The following is a 19,216-nucleotide window of genomic DNA, read 5'->3' as shown; positions in this document are numbered from 1 at the left end:
GGGGCGCCGTGCGGACCAGCTTTTCCCGTGAGAGCGGCCATTTATTTACTCACTGGGGTGCGCCCGCCACTGCCGAGTGCTCCGCCGATTGCTTAACCCGGGGACGCCTTCGTGGGGGAGGCGATCGACTCGTCCCCGCGTGCAGTTGCCCAGCCCCGTTACTATTACTGCCCGGAGCACCCCGTCCGACCTCGGTGCTGAGGCACCGGTGGGGGCGGCGGCCGGAAAGGCAGAGCTCGGGTTTAAACAGCGCGCTCAACCCGAGGGTCCCAGAGCCCCGGGAGCCAGAGAACAGCCCGGTGATAGCGTGGAAATGGACCGCGCGGGTGAGACGCGGCTAAGGCAGCGCTGCCGGGAGGGGGTCGCTGCGGGCCTCCTCCTCAGAAAGAGCTCAAGCCCCCGCGCCGGACTTGGGCTTCCCTGGTGCCGAGGCCCCTGAAGCACGTGTTGGCCCAGGGACCGGGGAAGCCCCAGTCCCGCAGCTGCCGAGAGAGAAGGTGCCCGGCCCGCCGCTTCCTGCCCTGCGGGCCTGCCCACCATCCATCGCGTCATTGACTCGAGAAATGCACTGATCAGGCAGAAAGCAAAACAAAACACAAACACTTAGTTTGCCTGAAAATAAATGATCGCTCTGACTGTATACTTTTAAAAAGAGGGAATGAGAAAGACTACTGTTTAAAAGCATGTGTTTTTGGTTTCATTTTATCCCTCATGATGGACGTGCAGCTGTTTTTGTTTTGGGTTGTTTTGTGGGGTTCTTTTTGGTCGTCTTAAATCCCAAGATCAAGTTAATTTTTTTACAACTTTGGAAGTGCCTACATGTCATTAGAAACTTTTGAAAAACAAACTAATTGTCTTAATTGATGTTATTGGAAGTTTGGTGAAGACCAGAGCCCTAGAGAGAAACTGCCGAGGTTCCGCCTGGCACCCCCCCCCAACCCCCCCACCTCCGATTTGCTGTGCCTTCCTGCCCACTTCACAGTCCCCCCAAGAGGTTAGATGAGATCGCCGGTGTGGGGTGCTTTGGAGGGGCCTGCCTTAAAGCTGGCACTGAATGTGAGCCATTGTTATTATAACGCAGTATCACAGAGTCACTTTACATGTTAATACAAGGAGCAAAAACGTGTTGTTGAGTTAATCTGCTTCCTAATAGAAGTCCTTCTAGTGAATGTATTAACCTTTCCAGCAACACCTAAAGTTGCTGTACTGGAAGTTTTTATTCTTTAGATTTAGGACAGAACAAAGCATTTGAGGATTTTTCTCTTTGCATTTAATGAGGATATAGCTGCATCCCTTCTGTTTTTAATTTCCTTTTCTTTAAATATACATTTTTTTTATTTCAGAAAGGAAGGGAGAAGGAGAGTGTTAGAATCATTGATCGGCTGCCTCCTGCATGCCCCCTAGTGGGGATGAGTCCACAACCCGGGCATGTGCCCTTGATTGGAATCAAACTCAGAACCCTTCAGTTCGCAGGCTGACGCTCTATTCACTGAGCCACACTAGCTAGGGCTGTTTTTAATTTTCTTAAACATGTATGTGTGCCTATGGTCATTTTCTCAGTCATATCTTATGTGACCCTTTGCCATTGCTTCACTTTTGTATGGTTTGTGAAACTTAGGTTATGCAGAGAAGAAATTAAAGACTAAGTTAGAATACTGAAGAATTACATAACTAAACCCCTTGGTATTTTTTAATATCAGGCCAGCTACATATGTGTGTGTTGTAAAACTCTCACCCAGAAGCTGTTGCTGTTTCACTGGAGGTGTTGATAGGGTGTCCTGTCCCCTAATGGACAATGGGGGAGGTTCAGGACACGTCCCTCCCTCTGCATTGGAGATTAACACTTAAATCCTTTGGAACTTTTTCTTTGCAGCTTCCTGATTGGGCGTTGTCTCCTGAAGTGCGGACACCGTGGGCCCTGATTTCCACCCACATGCAAACCTGCTCTCTGTGGTTCAGCAAAGCGCAGTATTGTGCATGGTACCCACAGTCATATTGAGGGGTCTCCTTCTGTGTTTTAGGTTGCGACCTTTCGTTTCCTGGCAATAAGCTGGTCTCTGGAGATCACTGTAAAATTATTTGGGACGAGAAATCTGGTCAGGTGCTGCTGGAAGATACCAGGTAAGCTCTTTCTGAGCTGCTGTTCCTTTTCGTCTCGTAGCTTCCGGAACCTGACTGGAAGCCAGTGACTGGAGAGGGAATGAGAGTTGGTGTTCTTTACCATGGTGGTTGGCCAGGCCTCAGGGTCTCAGGAAGTGCGCTTCCTTGGTAACTGACGGTTTCAGGGACAAAAGACTAGGAACTGGCTTTCATTGGGAAGCCTGGCACTCTTGTCCCTCTGGTCCTAGGGGCAGGTGGGGTTCTGCGTCTCATCACAGTGACCATGCTGCCTCCACAGCCACCCGCCTGCGTCGGTCCTGGCTCTCCTGCATGGGCTGTGTGAGGTATTAGCTTCCTGTGGCTGCTGTAACAAATGACTATAAACTTAGTGGCTTAGAGCAGCACAAATCCATGATCTTGTAGTTCTGGAGTCCGAGTTCAACTCCTGTCTGACTGGACTACAGTCAAGGTGTAGGCAGGGCTGGCTCCTGCCGGTTCCAGGGGAGAATCCCTTCCCTGCCTTTTCCAGCTCTCAGAGCCGCTGTGTTCCTTGGTGAAGTCTGGAGGGACCGGGGGTGCTCTGCACAGTCCGAGTGAGTGGGGGGTGCAGATCTGGACCGGAGATGAGAGCAGGAAGGCCCGATGGCCATGCTGTAGCCTGAGAGCGGTGGGATGTCGTCCCACCAGGGGGGTAAGCAGCAGAGTGAAAGCAGGTGGTTTGCTTAGGGAGAGCTGAGCGTGCAGCATGAGGAGAAGCTCAGCAGTGGAGGCGCTGGCAGTTTTGTGACTGTGCCGCCAGGTTTTCTAAGGGAAGTTTTCCTGGGCCGTAGCACAGCCCTCCAGTGACGTGCTGTGTGTGGCTGTTTTCACACAGCAGTGGCAGAGCTGAGTAATGGGGATGGAGACTGCGTGACCACACAGCCCGCACTGTCTGCTGTATGGCTTGTGGTGCGGCCTTCTCTCCTGTCAGGTCTGCACTCAGGAGTCCTCGGGGAAGCGCTTCCTCTCTGTCTGTCCCTGCCAACTGGCCCTCTCCCACCAGCAGTGTGTCCTGACCGCATGGAGTGACCCTGACTGCAGGGCCCCGCCTTCTCCAGTAGACAGCCCGCTAATGAGCTGACTTAGGTCGTGGCTGCAGGAGGGAGGGGCTGGTCTGTGGACAGAGCTAAGTGCACAGGCAGGTGGGAAACTGGAAATCAAAGCCCAGAGCTGCTGGCGCACGTCCAGGCTCCACCAGGAGGCAAGTGGAGGAAAGAGGCCCTGAGCAGCAGAGACGCTAAACACTTGACCAGACTGACTGGCTGCTGGTTGGGCTGCAGTAAGGGGACATTTTCCTCGAGGGAATTGTAAGGTGGCACTTGCGTCTCTGCCTCCTTAAATGTTTACATCGTTCCTCTGAGTGTTGGACCATTTTCAACGTGCTAATTTTTTATTGACATATAATGGACACAGTATTGCATTAGTTTCAGGTGTACATCTTAGCGATTCAGTGTTTATGTACATGATGAAATGATCCGTGATAAGTCTGGCCACCAGCTGTCACCTTACACAGCTATCACAGTAGTGTTGACTGGATTCCCTGTGCTGTACATCCCATCCCATGACTCATCTCCTTTACAGGTGGAAGTTTGTACCTCTTAATCCCCTTCACCTATTTCAACTGGCCCTTCAGCCCCTCCCCACTCTAGTAACTCTGTTCTGTTTTGTTTTTTAGATTCTGCCTGTAAGTGAGATCATGGTATTTGTCTTTCTCTGTCTGACTTACTTCACTCAGCACAGGTCCATCCGCGTTGTTGCAAATGGCAATATTTCATTCTATTTTGCAGCCAAGTCACATTCCATTGTATACACACACCACTTGTTCTTTATCCCGTCATCTGTCGATGGGCACGTGGGGCACTTGCACATCGTGGCTGTTGTGAATGCTGCTGCAGTGAGCATAGGGGTGCACGTATCCAAGGGGTAGGATGACCTGCTTCCTTATGGTGGTAGAACAGGAGATGTTCAGCGTCCAGTGATGTTAGGCAGGATGAATTGCACCTTGTTGTCTCCGCAGCACCAATGGCACGGTGATTAACGCGCTGAAGGTGGTGAAGAAGCAGACCTGTCCTTTGCAGACGGGCGATGTCATCTACGTGGTGCACAGGAAGAATGAGCCGGAGCACAGTAAGAGGGAGCCCGCTGGGTGGACACCTGCGTGCTGTGCGGTGGGGACGTCCTGCCGTAGCCGGGATGCTTCGCGGAAAGAGTCTGTTGAAGCAGACTTTTCCTGTAGGAGCATTCGTGTTAGCTCTTTCCTGTTTATGGAGGTTCTTGGTGAGGGTAGTGTCTGTTCAAGATTGGGAGAGTTGACCTTGCCGTCTGAGCCCCTGGCCTTCTTCAAAACAGACCAGTGTGGTCATGACTGTGAACCTCCGTGGCAGCCACGGAGAAGGGAGTGGGGCTGGGTTAGGTGCAGAATAAAGGAAATCTGCGTTGGGGGAATAAGACCCAAGAGCAGGGGGTGGAGGTCCCGGGTGGAGATTTTGGAGACTGTACAGGAGAGAGCAGCGCTCCGACGGCTCCACTAGGCCTTTTCAGCTCGGAGCGTCTGTGTCTGTGGAGGAAGCATGATATTGGGCAAGGAGAGGGGAGGAATCTTTCGAAGGTTTTTCCCGAAACAGAGAGAAGGGCCGGCCCCTGGCCACACAGAAGGGACAGGAAGGCAGAGGTTCTTGGCTCTGCCGGTGCCGTGCCTCCCTTTGTCGGCCTCCTGACTCCAGACATGTTCTCCTGAGGCTTAAAGTTGGTTCAGATGTTTTGGGTCATTTGCTTTGTAAACCCTGTAACTGGTGAACGTTGTTAGTGGCCGAATAGTCAGATGGTCAGCAGGACAAAGTGGCTGGAGGGAAGAGAAGAGAAGAATGAGCTTGGCTTGGTGCACGGCCGACCCTGCTCTGACCGGGCTAATTCCTTCCAGACGTGGCGTACCGCTACGAGGCGTTACAGGAAAAGCAAGGCGTGGCGCAGGAATCCTCGGGTGAGTGCGATCACAGCAGGGGACTGGCGTGTGAGGAGCCGCTCCACCCGCTGGCCTGGACAGCAGCGGTGCTGCGAGCCCTGACGACTCCTGCTGCTGCTCTTGTGCTTACAGAAGCCAAAAAGGAAAACCTGTTCCACGCGACCAAAGATACCTCAGGTGCCGGGCGAGGGGACCAGCCCCAGGGCCTGCCGTCGTCGCCCACCACTCAGGCGTTCTTCGAGGAACCACAGCCATCGACATCCACGTCGGACCTCTTCCCTGCAGCCTTTGCCTCTTCCATGGAGCCCCCCGCAGGGCAAGTGCCAGCCTCCAGCCCTGGTGAGACGGGGGTCTTGGGAGGTAGCTCCAATTGGTTCTGTTTACTCATCCTGGCTGATGTTGTTCTGAGGCAGGTACGGCCACTGAGGAACTCTGAGGGGCAGCAGGCACCAGGCTCTCGGCAGTAAGGTTTCTGGGCAAGAAATATTCTCGTTCCAGCCCCAGGAGAAATGCTGAGGTCAGAGACCATGGTGCCATGGTGCTTTGTGCAGTTCTATTGGGATATAGTTCACATTCCATCAAATCACCTGGCAACTACTCGTCTGCATCGGTCTCTGGATTTGCCTCTGGATGGTTCATGTAAACAGGACCCCACACTATGTGGCCTTTGTTTCTGGTTCCTTTCGGTGAGCATCGTGTTTCCAAGACTCTTCTCGAGCAGCATATTATTTCAAACCAGTTTTACTTATTTTGGTCCTGACACATGAATTCCTTACCTCCCTGGTTTCTAGAGGAAATGCAGACTATCTCGCTGCAGTGTGATGTGTAATTACACATTGATTTCCTACATTGCACCACACTATACATATTAATATTTGTAGCTATTCTTCCGTGTTTTCTTCCACATGATCTTTAGAATTAGCTTTTCTGTAAGCAAATTGTTCAGATGGAATTGTGTAAACTTGGGGAAATTTTCCTATTTGGGTACCTAAGCGTATACTAGCAAAGTAACTGCAGTAAATACTTCCAAGGCTCCTGCTAAATGTGGGGTGGGTGCCAAGCACTTCTGTTAATTCTCACCATGAGCATCATCATAGTCTTCCTTCTTGAGTGAGAAGCCTGACTGAGCATGGAGGCCCGAGTGAGAATCGGAGCCAGGACCGGCCCGGGAGCTGCCCCTTTCCTTCCCTTGGTGCACGAGATAATTGGTTCCCAAAACAATTCTAACTTTTTTCTTTCAGCTGCAATAGGCCCGTTTTTCCCCAAAATGACAACACTTAAACCATTTGAATATTACAGACTAGATATGTATTGTAATATAACACCATAAACAAGGTCTTTACTAGATAAAGGTTATTGGAAAGATTTTTTACCTTTCTGTCAAATTCATTTCAACTTATGACTCTGCTTCTTTCTTTTGAAGACAGTACTTTCCCCAGGAGTCAGCTTTCTCCCTGTTTTCTTTGTCACCTTGGGGAATAGTTCTCACTCCATCCCTACTTGCCTGGTCTTCCTCTTACACCCTCTTCTGCAAGGTCTCTACGTGAGCCTGTGTCAGCAGTGTGGGTTACGTGGTGACTAGCATGAGGATTGGCCCCGGTGAGACGAAACGTCCAAGGCTGATCGCTGTCACAGGTGTCTGCGTTTCTCCCTGGGGATGTGCTGTGTGCCCAGCTCCACAAGCACAGTGACATTCCGAGGGGGTGGATCAGAATGCTTCCTACTTGTCTCTCCACAGCTGCCAGAGGTGCCAGCGTCTCCCCGAAAGGATGTGGTGTACCTGTGACAAGTGAGGAGCCCTCCAGTATCCAGTCAGTTGTCCCCAGAGAAGGAGCATCCTTTCCTCCATCGGAACCGCAGGATCCCGAGGGCCTGGAGCCCATTACGAAGAGAATGAGAGGAGGTGAGAGTCTCACGGTTTGTTTATATAGAAATGATATTGGACACAGCTGCTGCTGGACAGTTGGGCCTTCACTCTTAGCCATGTCTCCTGAACATCTTCTTTACGTCATGAACTGTTCTTCTAAAGCAAAACTTGAGTGTACTGCAATGTGAGACATAAGGGCCTGGTTAAAAATGCCCTTCAAACGCTGGCAAGGACTGTTCTGCCTGCAGGTTAACACTCGTAAAACAAGAGCACGCCTGTTTCCTCCTTGCTGTGACGGTCACAGTGTGTCCCTTTCTTTTGCAGATGGGGAGCCCAACCTGAAACTGCATTTGCTGGTCGCTGACCAGGGTAGGGACACCCACAGCGCCCTCGAGGAGGTCAGAGCTGCGGCCGAGAAGCCTGACAAGATGGAGGAGACGCTCACGTGCATCATCTGCCAGGACCTGCTGCATGACTGCGTGAGGTGTGCGCACGTGGGGCTGGGCCGAGGAGGAAGCAAGCCCTGGGTCGCATTTGGGGTCGGGTCCACGGCAACAAGCTGAAAACCTGGCCCCAGTGGCCAAGGCTACAGACTAATGTGGCGGTGGCCTTGGCTGACACGGTCATGTCTACCTAAGTGGTTGTCCACCTCAGATGTAGACCAGGTGAACTGTACCTGGCTAAGGAAACATATAGCTAACATAGAAGGAAGGTCCCAGGCGTGGCTTCCGGAGAACCCTTGCTCCTTGCTTTGCTTCAGGGAAGAGTTAACTTGTCCGAGTTTCCGCTTAAACGCAGACCTTTGTGCCTGGTGTCTCCGAGTCTCCAGTTCCTGAAGTCACAGTGTGTTCTCGGAACCCCCTGGGTCAGAACAGCCACACGGCCTCTCGTTTCTTTTCATTAACAAGGACCGAGTGAGAGTAGCTTAGGTTGAACACTGTGTTTTCACGGGGGGACCGTTTCTCAGGTGGTATGTGGGAGTCAGGCGCAATCCCAGTCACTAACAGAAGTTGCAGATCTGCCAGCTGTGGGCAGCACGCAGCATAGGCTCCAGGCCCTGCTGAGACGAGAGCCCGGGGGCTGGGGGTGTGCTCGCTTTTCTGTTCTGCACTGACCCTCAGCCTGAGCAAGGCCACCTCCTCTGGGGAAAGAGGCAGCGTGCGTGACCGGACATCCCAGCTTCTGATGCTCCCGGCAGGCCGTGCCCTGGGGACGGGGCTGTTGTGGGGGGTGGGCAGACGCTCCACCTGCAAGTGCTCTGCAGGCGTCTGAAGACCTGTCCTCATGCTCAGCCTGCAGCCCTGCATGCACACCTTCTGTGCGGCCTGCTACTCGGGCTGGATGGAGCGCTCCACGCTGTGCCCCACGTGCCGCTGCCCGGTCGAGCGGATCTGTAAAAACCACATCCTCAACAACCTGGTGGAGGCCTACCTTCTCCAGCACCCAGGCAAGTGGGGCAGCCGCCAGCTTCTGGAGACCAGGGTGTGTCCCCAGAGCCCGCCTGCCAGCAGAGCTGTGTCCTTTGAATTCCAGACAAGAGTCGCAGCGAGGAAGATGTGCGGAGCATGGCCACCAGGAACAAGATCACTCAGGACATGCTGCAGCCCAAAGTCAGGAGGTCTTTCTCGGACGAGGAGGGCAGTTCGGAGGACCTGCTGGACCTGTCAGATGTGGACAGCGAATCCTCGGATGTTAGGTGAGCCTGCACCTGGCAGGGAGTGGGGCGGGCTCTGCCCTGAGCGGTCATCTCCCTGCTGTTCTGAGCTCGCTTCCTGCCTGGGACTTTGGATAGTGACTTCCTGGCTTGAGTGTGGCAGGGAGTGGCGGGCACTGAGAGCAGCTCCGGCTCCGTGACTGGGAGGGGCATCGGCTGCCCCGTCTCCTTCAGCACCTTCCTTTTTCCCAAGTATACATGGAGCATTCTGTTTGTTTGTGGCTTGCCTGTACCTGTTTCCAGCTTTTTGAGATGTGATTGACGTGCAGCACTCTGTACGTTTAAAGTGTACGGCATGGTTGAGCTCTGTGAGATGATGGCCACAGTGGCCCTACCCTTCCACTTGCTGGCTTCTCCTCACACATCGGCTCACCGGCCGTGACAGTCGGGTTGAACATGTTCCCTGTCCCACGGAAGCACACGTCTCTGTAGCTTGTCCAGGACCATGAGGTCTACAGCGTACGTTCCAAGGTGGATCGTTTGTCAGGATGTTAATGCAGAATCGCCCCGGTCTCTGGCCAAGAGGTTGCAGTTTTGGTTTTTGTTCTTTTAAAGAAAAGTTTATTGCTTTTAGAGAGAGAAGAGGGGAGAGGGAGAAACATGGATTAGCTGCTTCGTGCAAGCCCCCCGCACTGGGGATCGAGCCCACAGCCCAGGCCTGGCCCCGACTAGGAATTGAACTGGCGGCCTGTTGGTGCATCAGATGACACCCAGCCAGCTGAGCCACCTGGCCAGGCAGGACGATGCCATTCTGGGAGACTGTGTTTTACCTGCTGTAGGATGCTGCGGCTCCTGGCTCAGAAGGCCAGGGTCTGAATTTTTACATCAGGTCATGGTATTTAAAAAGACAGCAATACCACCCCAATTTTTTTTCATCATTTCTTTTCACAAAACTTCACAAATAACAATCAAGCAAAAAGAAAACCAAAAATTACTTTAGTGCAAACACCTTGTTTATCCATCTGGTCATTCATATGTGTGTCACGAACACTTTCTTAGCAAAGTAGGATGGGCTGCACTTAGAAGTGACTAGGAGCACGTGACTCGACCGTGCCTCCGACTGTGTGGTCTTGTGATGTTCTGACGCAGGAGCAGTGCTGCAGTGGTTCCTGCCCTAGTAGTTTCGTGCTCGTGTCCCGTCATTTCCCGGCGAGGAGCAGGTGGAAGGGGGCCAGTTAGGCTTGAGTCTGAGCGGGGGGGCCTCGCTGGGCTCTGACAGGGGCGTCCTCAAATGCCCCACAGAGAGGTCCGGGGGTGCTCCCAGTGAACGAGGTTGAGCCTCTTCTCAAGGCTTGTGTTTTTTCTAGTCGGGTCTGACCCATTCTTCCCTCGTTGGTTCCCACCATTGGTGCAGCCCAGGGAGGCGTTTTCAGGCTGCAATCAGGGGTCCCTGTGCGTCATTCGTGGGTGGTTCTCACTGCCCGCCGTGTGGAAGCTCAGCTGCACTGCAGGAGGTCAGGTGGTGCAGGGCTCCTCCTGGCCACTGGGAAGGCTCCTGAGGACACAGTGCTCACCCATGGTGCCTTTGCTCTGATTTTCACGATGTGCAGACATTTCCTGGGTGGCCAGGGTGACAGTCCTGCGTACCCTGGCGGGCCTGAGAGCGCCTCTGAATGCGGTACCCAGCTCGCCCAGCATCGAACCTTGGAGAGCGCGTCCTGTTCCTTGTGGGGACTGAGTGGCCGTGCCCCTGGGACATCTTGCAAAGCGAGGGGTGGGCCAACGATGCCTCAGGACCCAGGAGCAGGGGCTCTGGAAACCGTACAGGAAAGGGAGCTGGGAGGTGGCAGAGAGCAGAGCCTTCTGATTGCTGCTGCTCTGGGGTGAGCAAGGACAGTGGGGTGCTCACCACGGAGCACTCACTGGGCCATAGCAGATGCTACAGGGCTGAGCCTGAGGTGGTTATGAGGCCCAAGAACAGAGAGGGCACTGCCAGGCCCGGGGATCTGGCCTTTTCCATCACCACCTCCCCCACCCCTGAGCGCGGCTGTTCCCTAGCCCAAGTTCAGGTCTGTGTGCTCCCCTTGCAGCCAGCCGTGCATTGTGTGCAGACAGTGCCCTGAGTACCGAAGGCAGATGGGGCTGCCCCTGCTCTGCTCAGGGCCAGGCAGCGAGCAGGGGCCACCACAGGCCTCTGGTGACACACCATCGACCTCTGCCAGCGTCACGACAGGTGAGACAGCCGTGCCCTCTGTGCTGTGGCTCTGCTACGACCACTTGGGATGCGGCTGCATTTCTGCTGATTCCTCTCTGCTCTCCTGTCCTCTGCCTCTGGTGGTCCCACCCCTCTCATAGCAGTAGCTTGCTGCTTCTCATATCTGTTTTGGGCCTCTGCTCCTGGACACTCCTGGGGATTCAGTCCTAATTCTCACACTCGCCCCCCCACAGCCACTGCTTGACAGCTGGTGTTCCCAGTGTAGCTTGCCAAAGCCAAATGGGCATCACACATGGGCCCTTCCAGTGAGAGACTGGCCTCTTCCCAGCAATGGGCCGTGGTGTTCCCAGAGCCACCCTGAGCCCTGTCTACCCACTGCCTGGTTCCAGTGGAGGGGCCCTGGGCATCCAGAAAGGGAGCGTGGACACAAGGAATCTGTGGGTTGTGACCCCAAACAGGGCCAGGGATTGAACCTGCAACCCAGATACATGCCCCTGATCAGGAATTGAACCCGCAACCCTTTGGAGTGTAGACACTCCAACAACTGAACAACACTGGCCAGGGCCAGAGCCACATTCTCTCTTTTTTTTAAAAAATATATTTTATTGATTTTTTTACAAAGAGAAAGGGAGAGGGATAGAGAGTTAGAAACATTGATGAGAAACATTGATCAGCTGCCTCCTGCACACCCCTACTGAGGATGCGCCCACAACCAAAGTACATGCCCTTGACCGGAATCAAACCTGGGACCCTTCAGTCCGCAGACCAATGCTCTATCCACTGAGCCAAACCGGTTAGGGCCAGAGCCACATTCTTAACCAGCTACCACAATGCCATGCCGTGGCTCTTGGTGACTTCCCGTAGGGTAGGCCACGTGCACAGGGATGGACAGTGCAGTGCTCGGTTACCTGCTGACTGCCACTCACCAGGTGACAAAATAAAGACGGAAGTCCCCATCGGGACAGGGCCTGGAGCAAGTGTGCATGCTCAGAGCCCGTGGGCGCTGCATGGCCGGCTGGGGCACGTGCATACAGTGTCTGGTGCAGGTCAGCCGTTTTGCTGCCAGGCCTGTTGTTCGTTTATTTGGAGGATGCTGAGATTAAATATAAAACCCACTTTATTGTTTTATGGTGTGTGCTCTGTAGGTTGACCTTTCTTTAGAGGAAATGGCAGAAAACTTTCATGATCTTTGAAATCTTGGAATAGCCACTGAACCAAACAATAACTTTGGTTGTTTTCAGTCTATTTAGACTCCTTCGTTTCAGTGGTAGACTGTCAGTTGCTGTTGAGAATAGGTCTGACTTCTCCCTGGGTGTTCGTGTAGGTCTGTCTGTCCTCGTGTGCACTTTGTAGCCACCCCTCTAGATGTTTTCTGATCAGCTCCCTCTGCCTGTGTCCCGACACCCTGGCTTGAACATCCTGTCTGTTCTGCAGCCCAGGATTACGTGTGCACCCTGCAAGGAAGCCACGCCATATGCACCTGCTGCTTCCAGCCCATGCCCGACCGGAGGGCAGAGCGTGAGCAGGACCCCCGCATCGCCCCCCAGCAGTGTGAGTACGGGGTGTGTGTGTTTGTCTGAGTGACCTCCCACCGCAAAGCCTTGCCTGTGTGTCCTTCAGGCTCAGGATTCCAAGCATGATTGACGCTTGTGTGTGGTGGGAAGTGAGCACGCAGTTCTGTGTTCCATTGCAAAGTCCTGTCCCTGTGCGGCCTTTCCCACATTGGTGAGGCCGTTCCCACCACACACCGCGTTTCCGTGTTCGGTTCTCTTTCTGGAGACTGCATCATACTTCTGTCCCCCATCAGGGCCACAGTCATTCTGTCAGCGTCACTTACATCTGGTAGATAAATACGATGCTTTGATGTAGAGTTTGGGGGTTGCTGTGATGTCGAGTTTGTTGTTTACTTGATGGCCCTTTGCCTTGGTTCCTCACTGAGGTGTCCTGCCTGGTGACTATGCTGTTCCCACAGGTGCCGTCTGCCTGCAGCCTTTCTGTCACCTGTACTGGGGCTGCGCCCGGACCGGCTGCCTCGGCTGCCTGGCCCCCTTCTGTGGTAACGCTGCTCTCAGCTGGTCGCTTCAGCCCCGCATGTTCTCTTGGTGCACGTGAGGGCGGGACAGGGTGGCATGGCCTGTTGTGTGCCAGAGGAGGAGAAAGCCACTGTAGGTCACCACAAATTAATTACCTTTTCCTGAACGCTGCATGGGTTTGCCATTAAAAAGTATTAGCTTAGCATCAAGCAATAACAGGAGAATTCGGGGGATCCTGAGTTCAAAGCCAGGAAGCTTGTGTATGCACAAGGATCCCCACCCCTGAAGAGGCACAGCCTGGCTACCGCCTTCAGACCTGTGACGGCAGCCCAGGCGCTGAGGGACTTGGAGAGCTGGCACGTCCGGAGGGAGGGAACGGAAGTCATTGCACGTGTTCTCGGTGTAAAGTTATATTTTGTTGTGGAGCTTTTTGTTCTCTGTAGACTCTGTGGTGAAGGAAACATGGTTATCTTAGCTGTTGGGTGAAACGTCTATAAAATGGGTAACATTGCTTCCCTCCACCTGACAGAACTCCACCTGGGCGACAGGTGTCTGGACGGGGTGCTGAACAATAACAACTACGAGTCCGACATCCTGAAGGTTCGTGGGTCAGGCCAGGGCCGAGGAGGCCTCCCCAGAACTTTCTCAGTTACTGCAATAACTGCGTTTTCTGACTCACGCCACCACTGACTCTCAGCACCCTGTTGGTATATGTCTGTTCCCCCATATTCCAAAAACCAGGCGTGTCCTTCCTGCCCATCATGCCATGACTCCACAGCAACTGCTTCCATGGCTCCACTCCTGCTCATAGGAGGCGAGCCCGGCTCTTAGAATTGCAGTGTGCACATCAGTCCCTCGCCACGGACTTAGCTTCACCCCATTTCCCTGCAGCATCCCCTGTAGTACTGCGACCTTCTCACCTGCACGCACGCCCCTGAGCACCTCTGTCCTGGGTGGATGTGCACGTGGCCCTTCATGTGGGTTTGCATGGCAGGAGCTGAGCAGCTCCGCATGTGAAGGGCAGAGTGCAGACCCAGACCCTCAGCTTTCTGGTCCCCTGCTCACGGGCCGGTCGCTACCCTGCAGTGGCTCCGGCCAAGGTTGGTGGCTCACACTCCTGTGCTGGGCACGCCCTGCAGAGGGGTAGAGTGTGTGTGACTGCACTGGCGGTTTGGGAGCCGGCTGCCTGCTGAGGCTTTGAAGGAGCATCTGGACATGCATCCTGTGCACTGGTTTGTGAGCGTGATGCCATATTGGGCCGGTGGCCTGGTGCCCGGCTCTCCTGGCTGTTCTAAGCCATGGTCTTGGAAGCAGGCCCCAGAAAGGCGGTGGCTGCCCTCTGCAAAGACCTGCCACAGTTCCTTTTTGGCTTTATTTACCCACCTTTGAGGGCCTTTACAACCATTTACTCTCTTGTCCAAGCTCCTGTTTTTCCTGTTCCCCTTGTTTTGCTATCATAGAACTACCTGGCAGCCAGGGGTTTGACGTGGAAGAATGTGCTGACTGAGAGCCTGGTGGCTCTGCAGAGGGGTGTGTTCCTACTGTCTGGTAAGCTCCTCTGGAGAACATTGGCGCTGTCCATGGTCCCTGGCTCTCACCTTCCTTGCATGGTTTCCTTTGTGATGTTTGCTGTGGGCACTCAAAGTTACAGGCCCTTTCTTATGTGCGTGTGGTTTTGGTGGCATACTTGGAAGTAACTCAAGAGAAAAGTTACATTTATCCTTCTCAGTACTTTTTTGGATTTAAAAAAATATTTAAATTTTTAATCCCAGTGGACTTGTTTTGCAGTAAGGAAATACATTGGCATCTGGATTGGTTTTGTTCTTATTTCCCAAACGTCTAGCTCACTGTCTCCCCTTTTATGGATCAGCACGCTAGTTCCCCACTAGTTTGCCTGGCCACGTATGTCCTGCTGTTGTGGACACTGATGCTCCTGGTGTCTGGCCATGCCCGCATGAGGCTGTGTTCTTCCAGATTACAGAGTCACAGGCAGCACCGTGCTGTGCTACTGCTGCGGCCTGCGAAGCTTCCGGGAGCTGGCCTACCAGTATCGGCAGAACATTCCGGCCTCTGAGTTGCCAGGTAAGGAACCCTCTCCCCACCCATCTCACTTCTGTTTTCTGTGGCTTCTACCCTCCGGCATAATAGATAGAAACTCTGTCTGGCTTTGTTGGTATTCTTTTTTTTTTTTTAATATATTTTATTGATTTTTTACAGCGAGGAAGGGAGAGGGATAGTTAGAAACATCAATGAGAGAGGAACATCGATCAGCTGCCTCCTGCACACCAAGGTACATGCCCTTGACTGGAATTGAACCTGGGACCCTTCGGTCCACAGGCCGACGCTCTATCCACTGAGCCAGACCGGTCAGGGCTTTGTTGGTATTCTTGGCAGAGGCTGCCTGAGTGCCATGCTGTGTCAGGGCCATCGCCCGCCTGGTGTTAGCTCAGGCCCTGGGTGTTGGCTGTGGTGTGGGTTTCTAAAACAAGATGGTGGTGTGGGTTTCTAAAACAAGATGCACAAAACACCCTGGAGACCGCTGGAGTGCCCTCGTTTCCTGCGTGGGTTTTCAGGGAGCATTTTGCCCTTTCCTGGAACAGGGAGAGGAAACCAGTGGAATGCGCAGCAGAGTGCTGCCCCTGAGCTCCAGGTGAACCCCCAGGCTGAGTGTGTGTGGGGCACGTTATACACTGTGGTTTTCTCTCCTAGTGGCTGTGACTTCCCGTCCCGACTGCTATTGGGGTCGCAACTGCCGCACTCAGGTGAAGGCCCACCACGCCATGTGAGTGCTGCTGTGCGACTGGGTGGGGCAGTGTCCGCTTGGGTCCTCACGGCTGGAGGGGGCTGACAGTCCTAAGGGAGGCAGACCTTGTTCTCCCAACTGAAGTTTTCAAGTGTTTGGACAAGTTGCTATCTCAGCTTGTAGGGATGTTTGTGAACTAGCCAGCTAGTATCCTATATAATTCTATATAATAAAAGGCTAATATGCAAATTATCCCCTCAACCAGGAGTTCAACCAGGAATTCAACCAGGGGGCAAGGCTGGCCAGACACCCGCGGCCCCTCCCCCTGGCTTGCCTGGTCCAGTTGGCCCCAATCAGCCCCGATCGGGGCAGGCTGGCCAGACCCCACCCATGCACGAATTGGTGCACCAGGCCTCTAGTCTCCTTATAAATATACTACTTTAGTTACGCAGTATACAAAGTAGGGTTGTCATTTGGGAACTGTGCTCTCCTGTTAGCTCATTTAATGAAACACTTGCATTGAAATGTTCTCCACATTCCAGCCCTGTAAGCACAGCCGACTCATTTCCAGGTCAGTGGCCATGGTCACTGAGACCATCCTTCCCAAGCCACGGGCTCGTGTGCGTGCCATTGCACACTGGGTTCTGTCGCTGGTGGTGTGAGCAGGTGACTATGTTCGCTCTAAATTGGTCACTCACAGATGTTTCCTACGAGGCTCTTAAAGGAATAAGCTCACCTCCACTTTTTTCTTTTTTAATATATATGTTTTTTAATTTCAGAGAGGAAGGGAGAAGGAGAGAAAGATAGAAACATCAACGATGAGAGAGACTCATTGATCAGCTGCCTCCCACATGCCCCACACTGGGGATTGAGCCTGCATCCCAGGCAGGTGCCCTTGACCGGAATCAAACCTGGGACCCTTCAGTCCGCAGGCCGATGCTCTTTTCACTGAGCCATACGGGCTAGAGCTAAGCTCACCTCCACTTTTAAACTGTGGGTGTGTCCATCAGTGTCATGGGGATGCTGAGGACACGCAGCTTTGAGTCTCTCCAAGAAAATTACCTAAAATTTCAATTTCTATTTTAAAGTTTAAAAAGGAGAAAAGAAAGCTTCCTTTGGTTAGTTTCTGTGATAGTATTAAATGTATGCTGCTGTGAGCCCCCCCATGCACACAATTTCTCATGTGATCGTCCAGCGGGCAATTTCAGAATTGGCTTCTTTGAAGAATTCTCTGGTGCCTTTGTGTGTAATCTGACTGCTTTCCGCCTGCAGGAAATTCAATCATATCTGTGAACAGACGAGGTTCAAGAACTAAGCGTTTGAGGATGCACCAAGATGGCTTGGAAGTACAGGGGTCCATGACAGCGTGTTTCAGGAAATATTAAATATGAACATTTTAAGGGCATTTTACACTTCCCTCAGGGCATGCTGGGGGTCTGTGCATCCAGCATCTGGTGTGACTTTCTGTGGAGGAGACCCTCTCAGCGAGGCCCAGCAGCGGCCTGGGAGGCCTGGGGTGCACAACTGTCCGCTGAGCTTGGGCCTCCCGGAGTGCTTCAGCCAGAATAACCACCAGCCGTCCCCCCTCCTGAGATGGTGATGTGCAGGTTTGCTCTGCACCTGCCCCACACTATGGTTAAAACGCACATCTCTCTTCAAGAAGTTTCATGAGAGAGAGAGGACAGTTTGTCAGAAACATTCTGTTGTTTAAGGAAAAGGTTTACAGGCTGTGCAGTGCCCTGTGGGAAACCCATAGCTCTTACATGCTTTTGTTTTAATAGGGTTGATGCTTCTAGTAAGATTTAAAATGCCACAAACTATAGCACAAATAATATAATTTATAATTTACAAATTGACTAAAATTGGGGATAGTATGGTATTTGAAAGCATAAACGTGTTTCTCTTTATTAATAAAAACATCACCAGGTGTCCAGAACTGCTAACCCTGGACACTGACAGTGCACGGCCCCCTTCCAGGCGTGGGCCAGTTGGGTTGCCACCACCCGGAGCCCACGAGGAAGCAACGTGCTGGCCCTGCTGCTGCTCCCTCGGCATAGCTGCGGCCCCACCCAGTGTCCCCATGTTCCTTATTCCTTCCTGTGGGGCCGTGGCCATGGGTGGCCAAAGTGCCAGTTGCAGGTCAGCCCTGGTGGCACCACGGCCTCCCTGGAGCAGTCTCTTCCTGCCAAGAGCACGAGGGGCCTTTCTTTCCACTGGTCCTTGCCCTGTCCTCAGTTGGGTTTGCTGTCATCTGGAATAATACTTGAAGTTTTGTTATTTGTAAAAGAAAAAGTTTTTTATCTTTTGTTAAAACCACCTGTTATGTTTGTTTGCAAATTTGTAACCTTTTTGCTTCTCAGGAATACAACGGTTGTCTTGCTCTTGATACAGACTGAGAAGCAGTAGTGTGTGTGAGAGAAGGCCTCCTTCCCACATCTAATAAACAAGCCGCGTCTGTTTCTCTCCTCATGTTTGTTCTACTGTTAGTTAGGATGTGCCCCTCACCATCACGGGGACAGGCGCTGTAGACTTCACTAGTTACTACTTACTAGTAAGGAGACTCCCCCAAGCTGGCCCTCAGGCCCAGGGCTGAGCACCCCAAAGGCACAGGGTTTCTTGGACCCCTCAACCTGAAGGAGCCATAGCTAGTGGTCCACATTGAAGCCACAGGCCATGTTATGTCTTTGTTGCAAGTGTGTGCACTTGGCAGCAGAAGTAAGTGCTTTTGGTACATCATGCCTAAAACAAAGGAGACCTAATATGGAGAGGCATACCATGTTCATGGACTGGAAGACAACATAGTAAAGATACCAGTTCTTCCCAAGTTGATCTATAGTTTTGTTCTAATTCCTATCAAAATTCCAGGAAGGACTTGTATACACAGACAAGTTTATTCTAAAATTTATATGATGGGCGTGAGTCCCAGAATAGCTAGAACAATGAGGAAAAAGGACAGAATACACTTCCGGTTATTACAGCTCTCTGCAAAGCTCCTGTGATAGGCTCGGAGATCCCAGAACAGAGCAGAAACCCCGGAAACACCCACACAAGCAGCCAACCGGTTTTTGACAAATGTGTCAAAGCAAGTGAGTGGAGGAAGGACTGTCTCTTTAATAAAGAGTGCGTGAACAATTTGATATCCATAGGCAAATAAAAAACCTCCTAACCTGCCATTTGCCAACAATGGTGTGTTGCTTAAAGTAAAACGTTGCTAGGCTCTGAAGCAGGATTCATTTTGTTGGCGCGCTGGGAGGTTTGGGGAACCTAGGAGCCCGCGGTCGTGCCTCCGCCTTTGCTAGCCACGCCCCCAGCGGGCCCCGCCGGGGAGGGTGACCACGCCCACAGTCTGACAGATTGGGCGGGGCCAAAGCTTTGGACACGCCACTTCCACCGGAAGCTCAGTCACCCTGCTTCCGGTCGGAGTTGGTCCTGCAAGTCGGGACACTGCGTCTCTATGCGGGGAAGAGCCGCAAACTCATATTCTGAAATCCGCTTCGGGCCGCTTGTGAGTGGGCTCGATGCCGGCCCTGCAGCCGGAGAACTGGCTGCTGACGAGAAGAGGTTGTTCTCTCTTCCGGAACGAAGGCGGCGCGCACAGGCTGT

The 19,216-nt window shown here is 52.8% G+C and overlaps 1 protein-coding gene across 1 annotated transcript in view; it reads left to right on the top strand.

Moving 5' to 3' along the window:
* CHFR (checkpoint with forkhead and ring finger domains, E3 ubiquitin protein ligase) overlaps window positions 1-18,078 on the top strand; it is a 33,299-nt gene extending 15,221 nt beyond the window's left edge. Inside the window, exons 5-20 of the mRNA XM_005873270.2 lie at window positions 2,022-2,121; window positions 4,157-4,266; window positions 5,060-5,119; window positions 5,234-5,440; window positions 6,840-7,004; window positions 7,293-7,452; window positions 8,261-8,415; window positions 8,502-8,664; window positions 10,713-10,855; window positions 12,272-12,388; window positions 12,810-12,893; window positions 13,400-13,470; window positions 14,331-14,418; window positions 14,845-14,952; window positions 15,580-15,652; window positions 16,886-18,078. Of these exons, the coding sequence (XP_005873332.1) occupies window positions 2,022-2,121; window positions 4,157-4,266; window positions 5,060-5,119; window positions 5,234-5,440; window positions 6,840-7,004; window positions 7,293-7,452; window positions 8,261-8,415; window positions 8,502-8,664; window positions 10,713-10,855; window positions 12,272-12,388; window positions 12,810-12,893; window positions 13,400-13,470; window positions 14,331-14,418; window positions 14,845-14,952; window positions 15,580-15,652; window positions 16,886-16,928 (1,847 nt within the window). The 3' untranslated portion in view covers window positions 16,929-18,078. The remainder of the gene's footprint in view (window positions 1-2,021; window positions 2,122-4,156; window positions 4,267-5,059; window positions 5,120-5,233; window positions 5,441-6,839; window positions 7,005-7,292; window positions 7,453-8,260; window positions 8,416-8,501; window positions 8,665-10,712; window positions 10,856-12,271; window positions 12,389-12,809; window positions 12,894-13,399; window positions 13,471-14,330; window positions 14,419-14,844; window positions 14,953-15,579; window positions 15,653-16,885) is intronic.
* The last annotated feature ends 1,138 nt before the right edge of the window (window positions 18,079-19,216 follow it).

The sequence above is a fragment of the Myotis brandtii genome, unplaced genomic scaffold, assembly GCF_000412655.1.
Source record: "Myotis brandtii unplaced genomic scaffold, ASM41265v1 scaffold403, whole genome shotgun sequence".
NCBI classification, from domain to species: Eukaryota; Metazoa; Chordata; class Mammalia; order Chiroptera; family Vespertilionidae; genus Myotis; species Myotis brandtii.
Note: the sequence above shows the minus strand (reverse complement) of the source record. Positions and strands in the feature narration are given on the sequence as shown.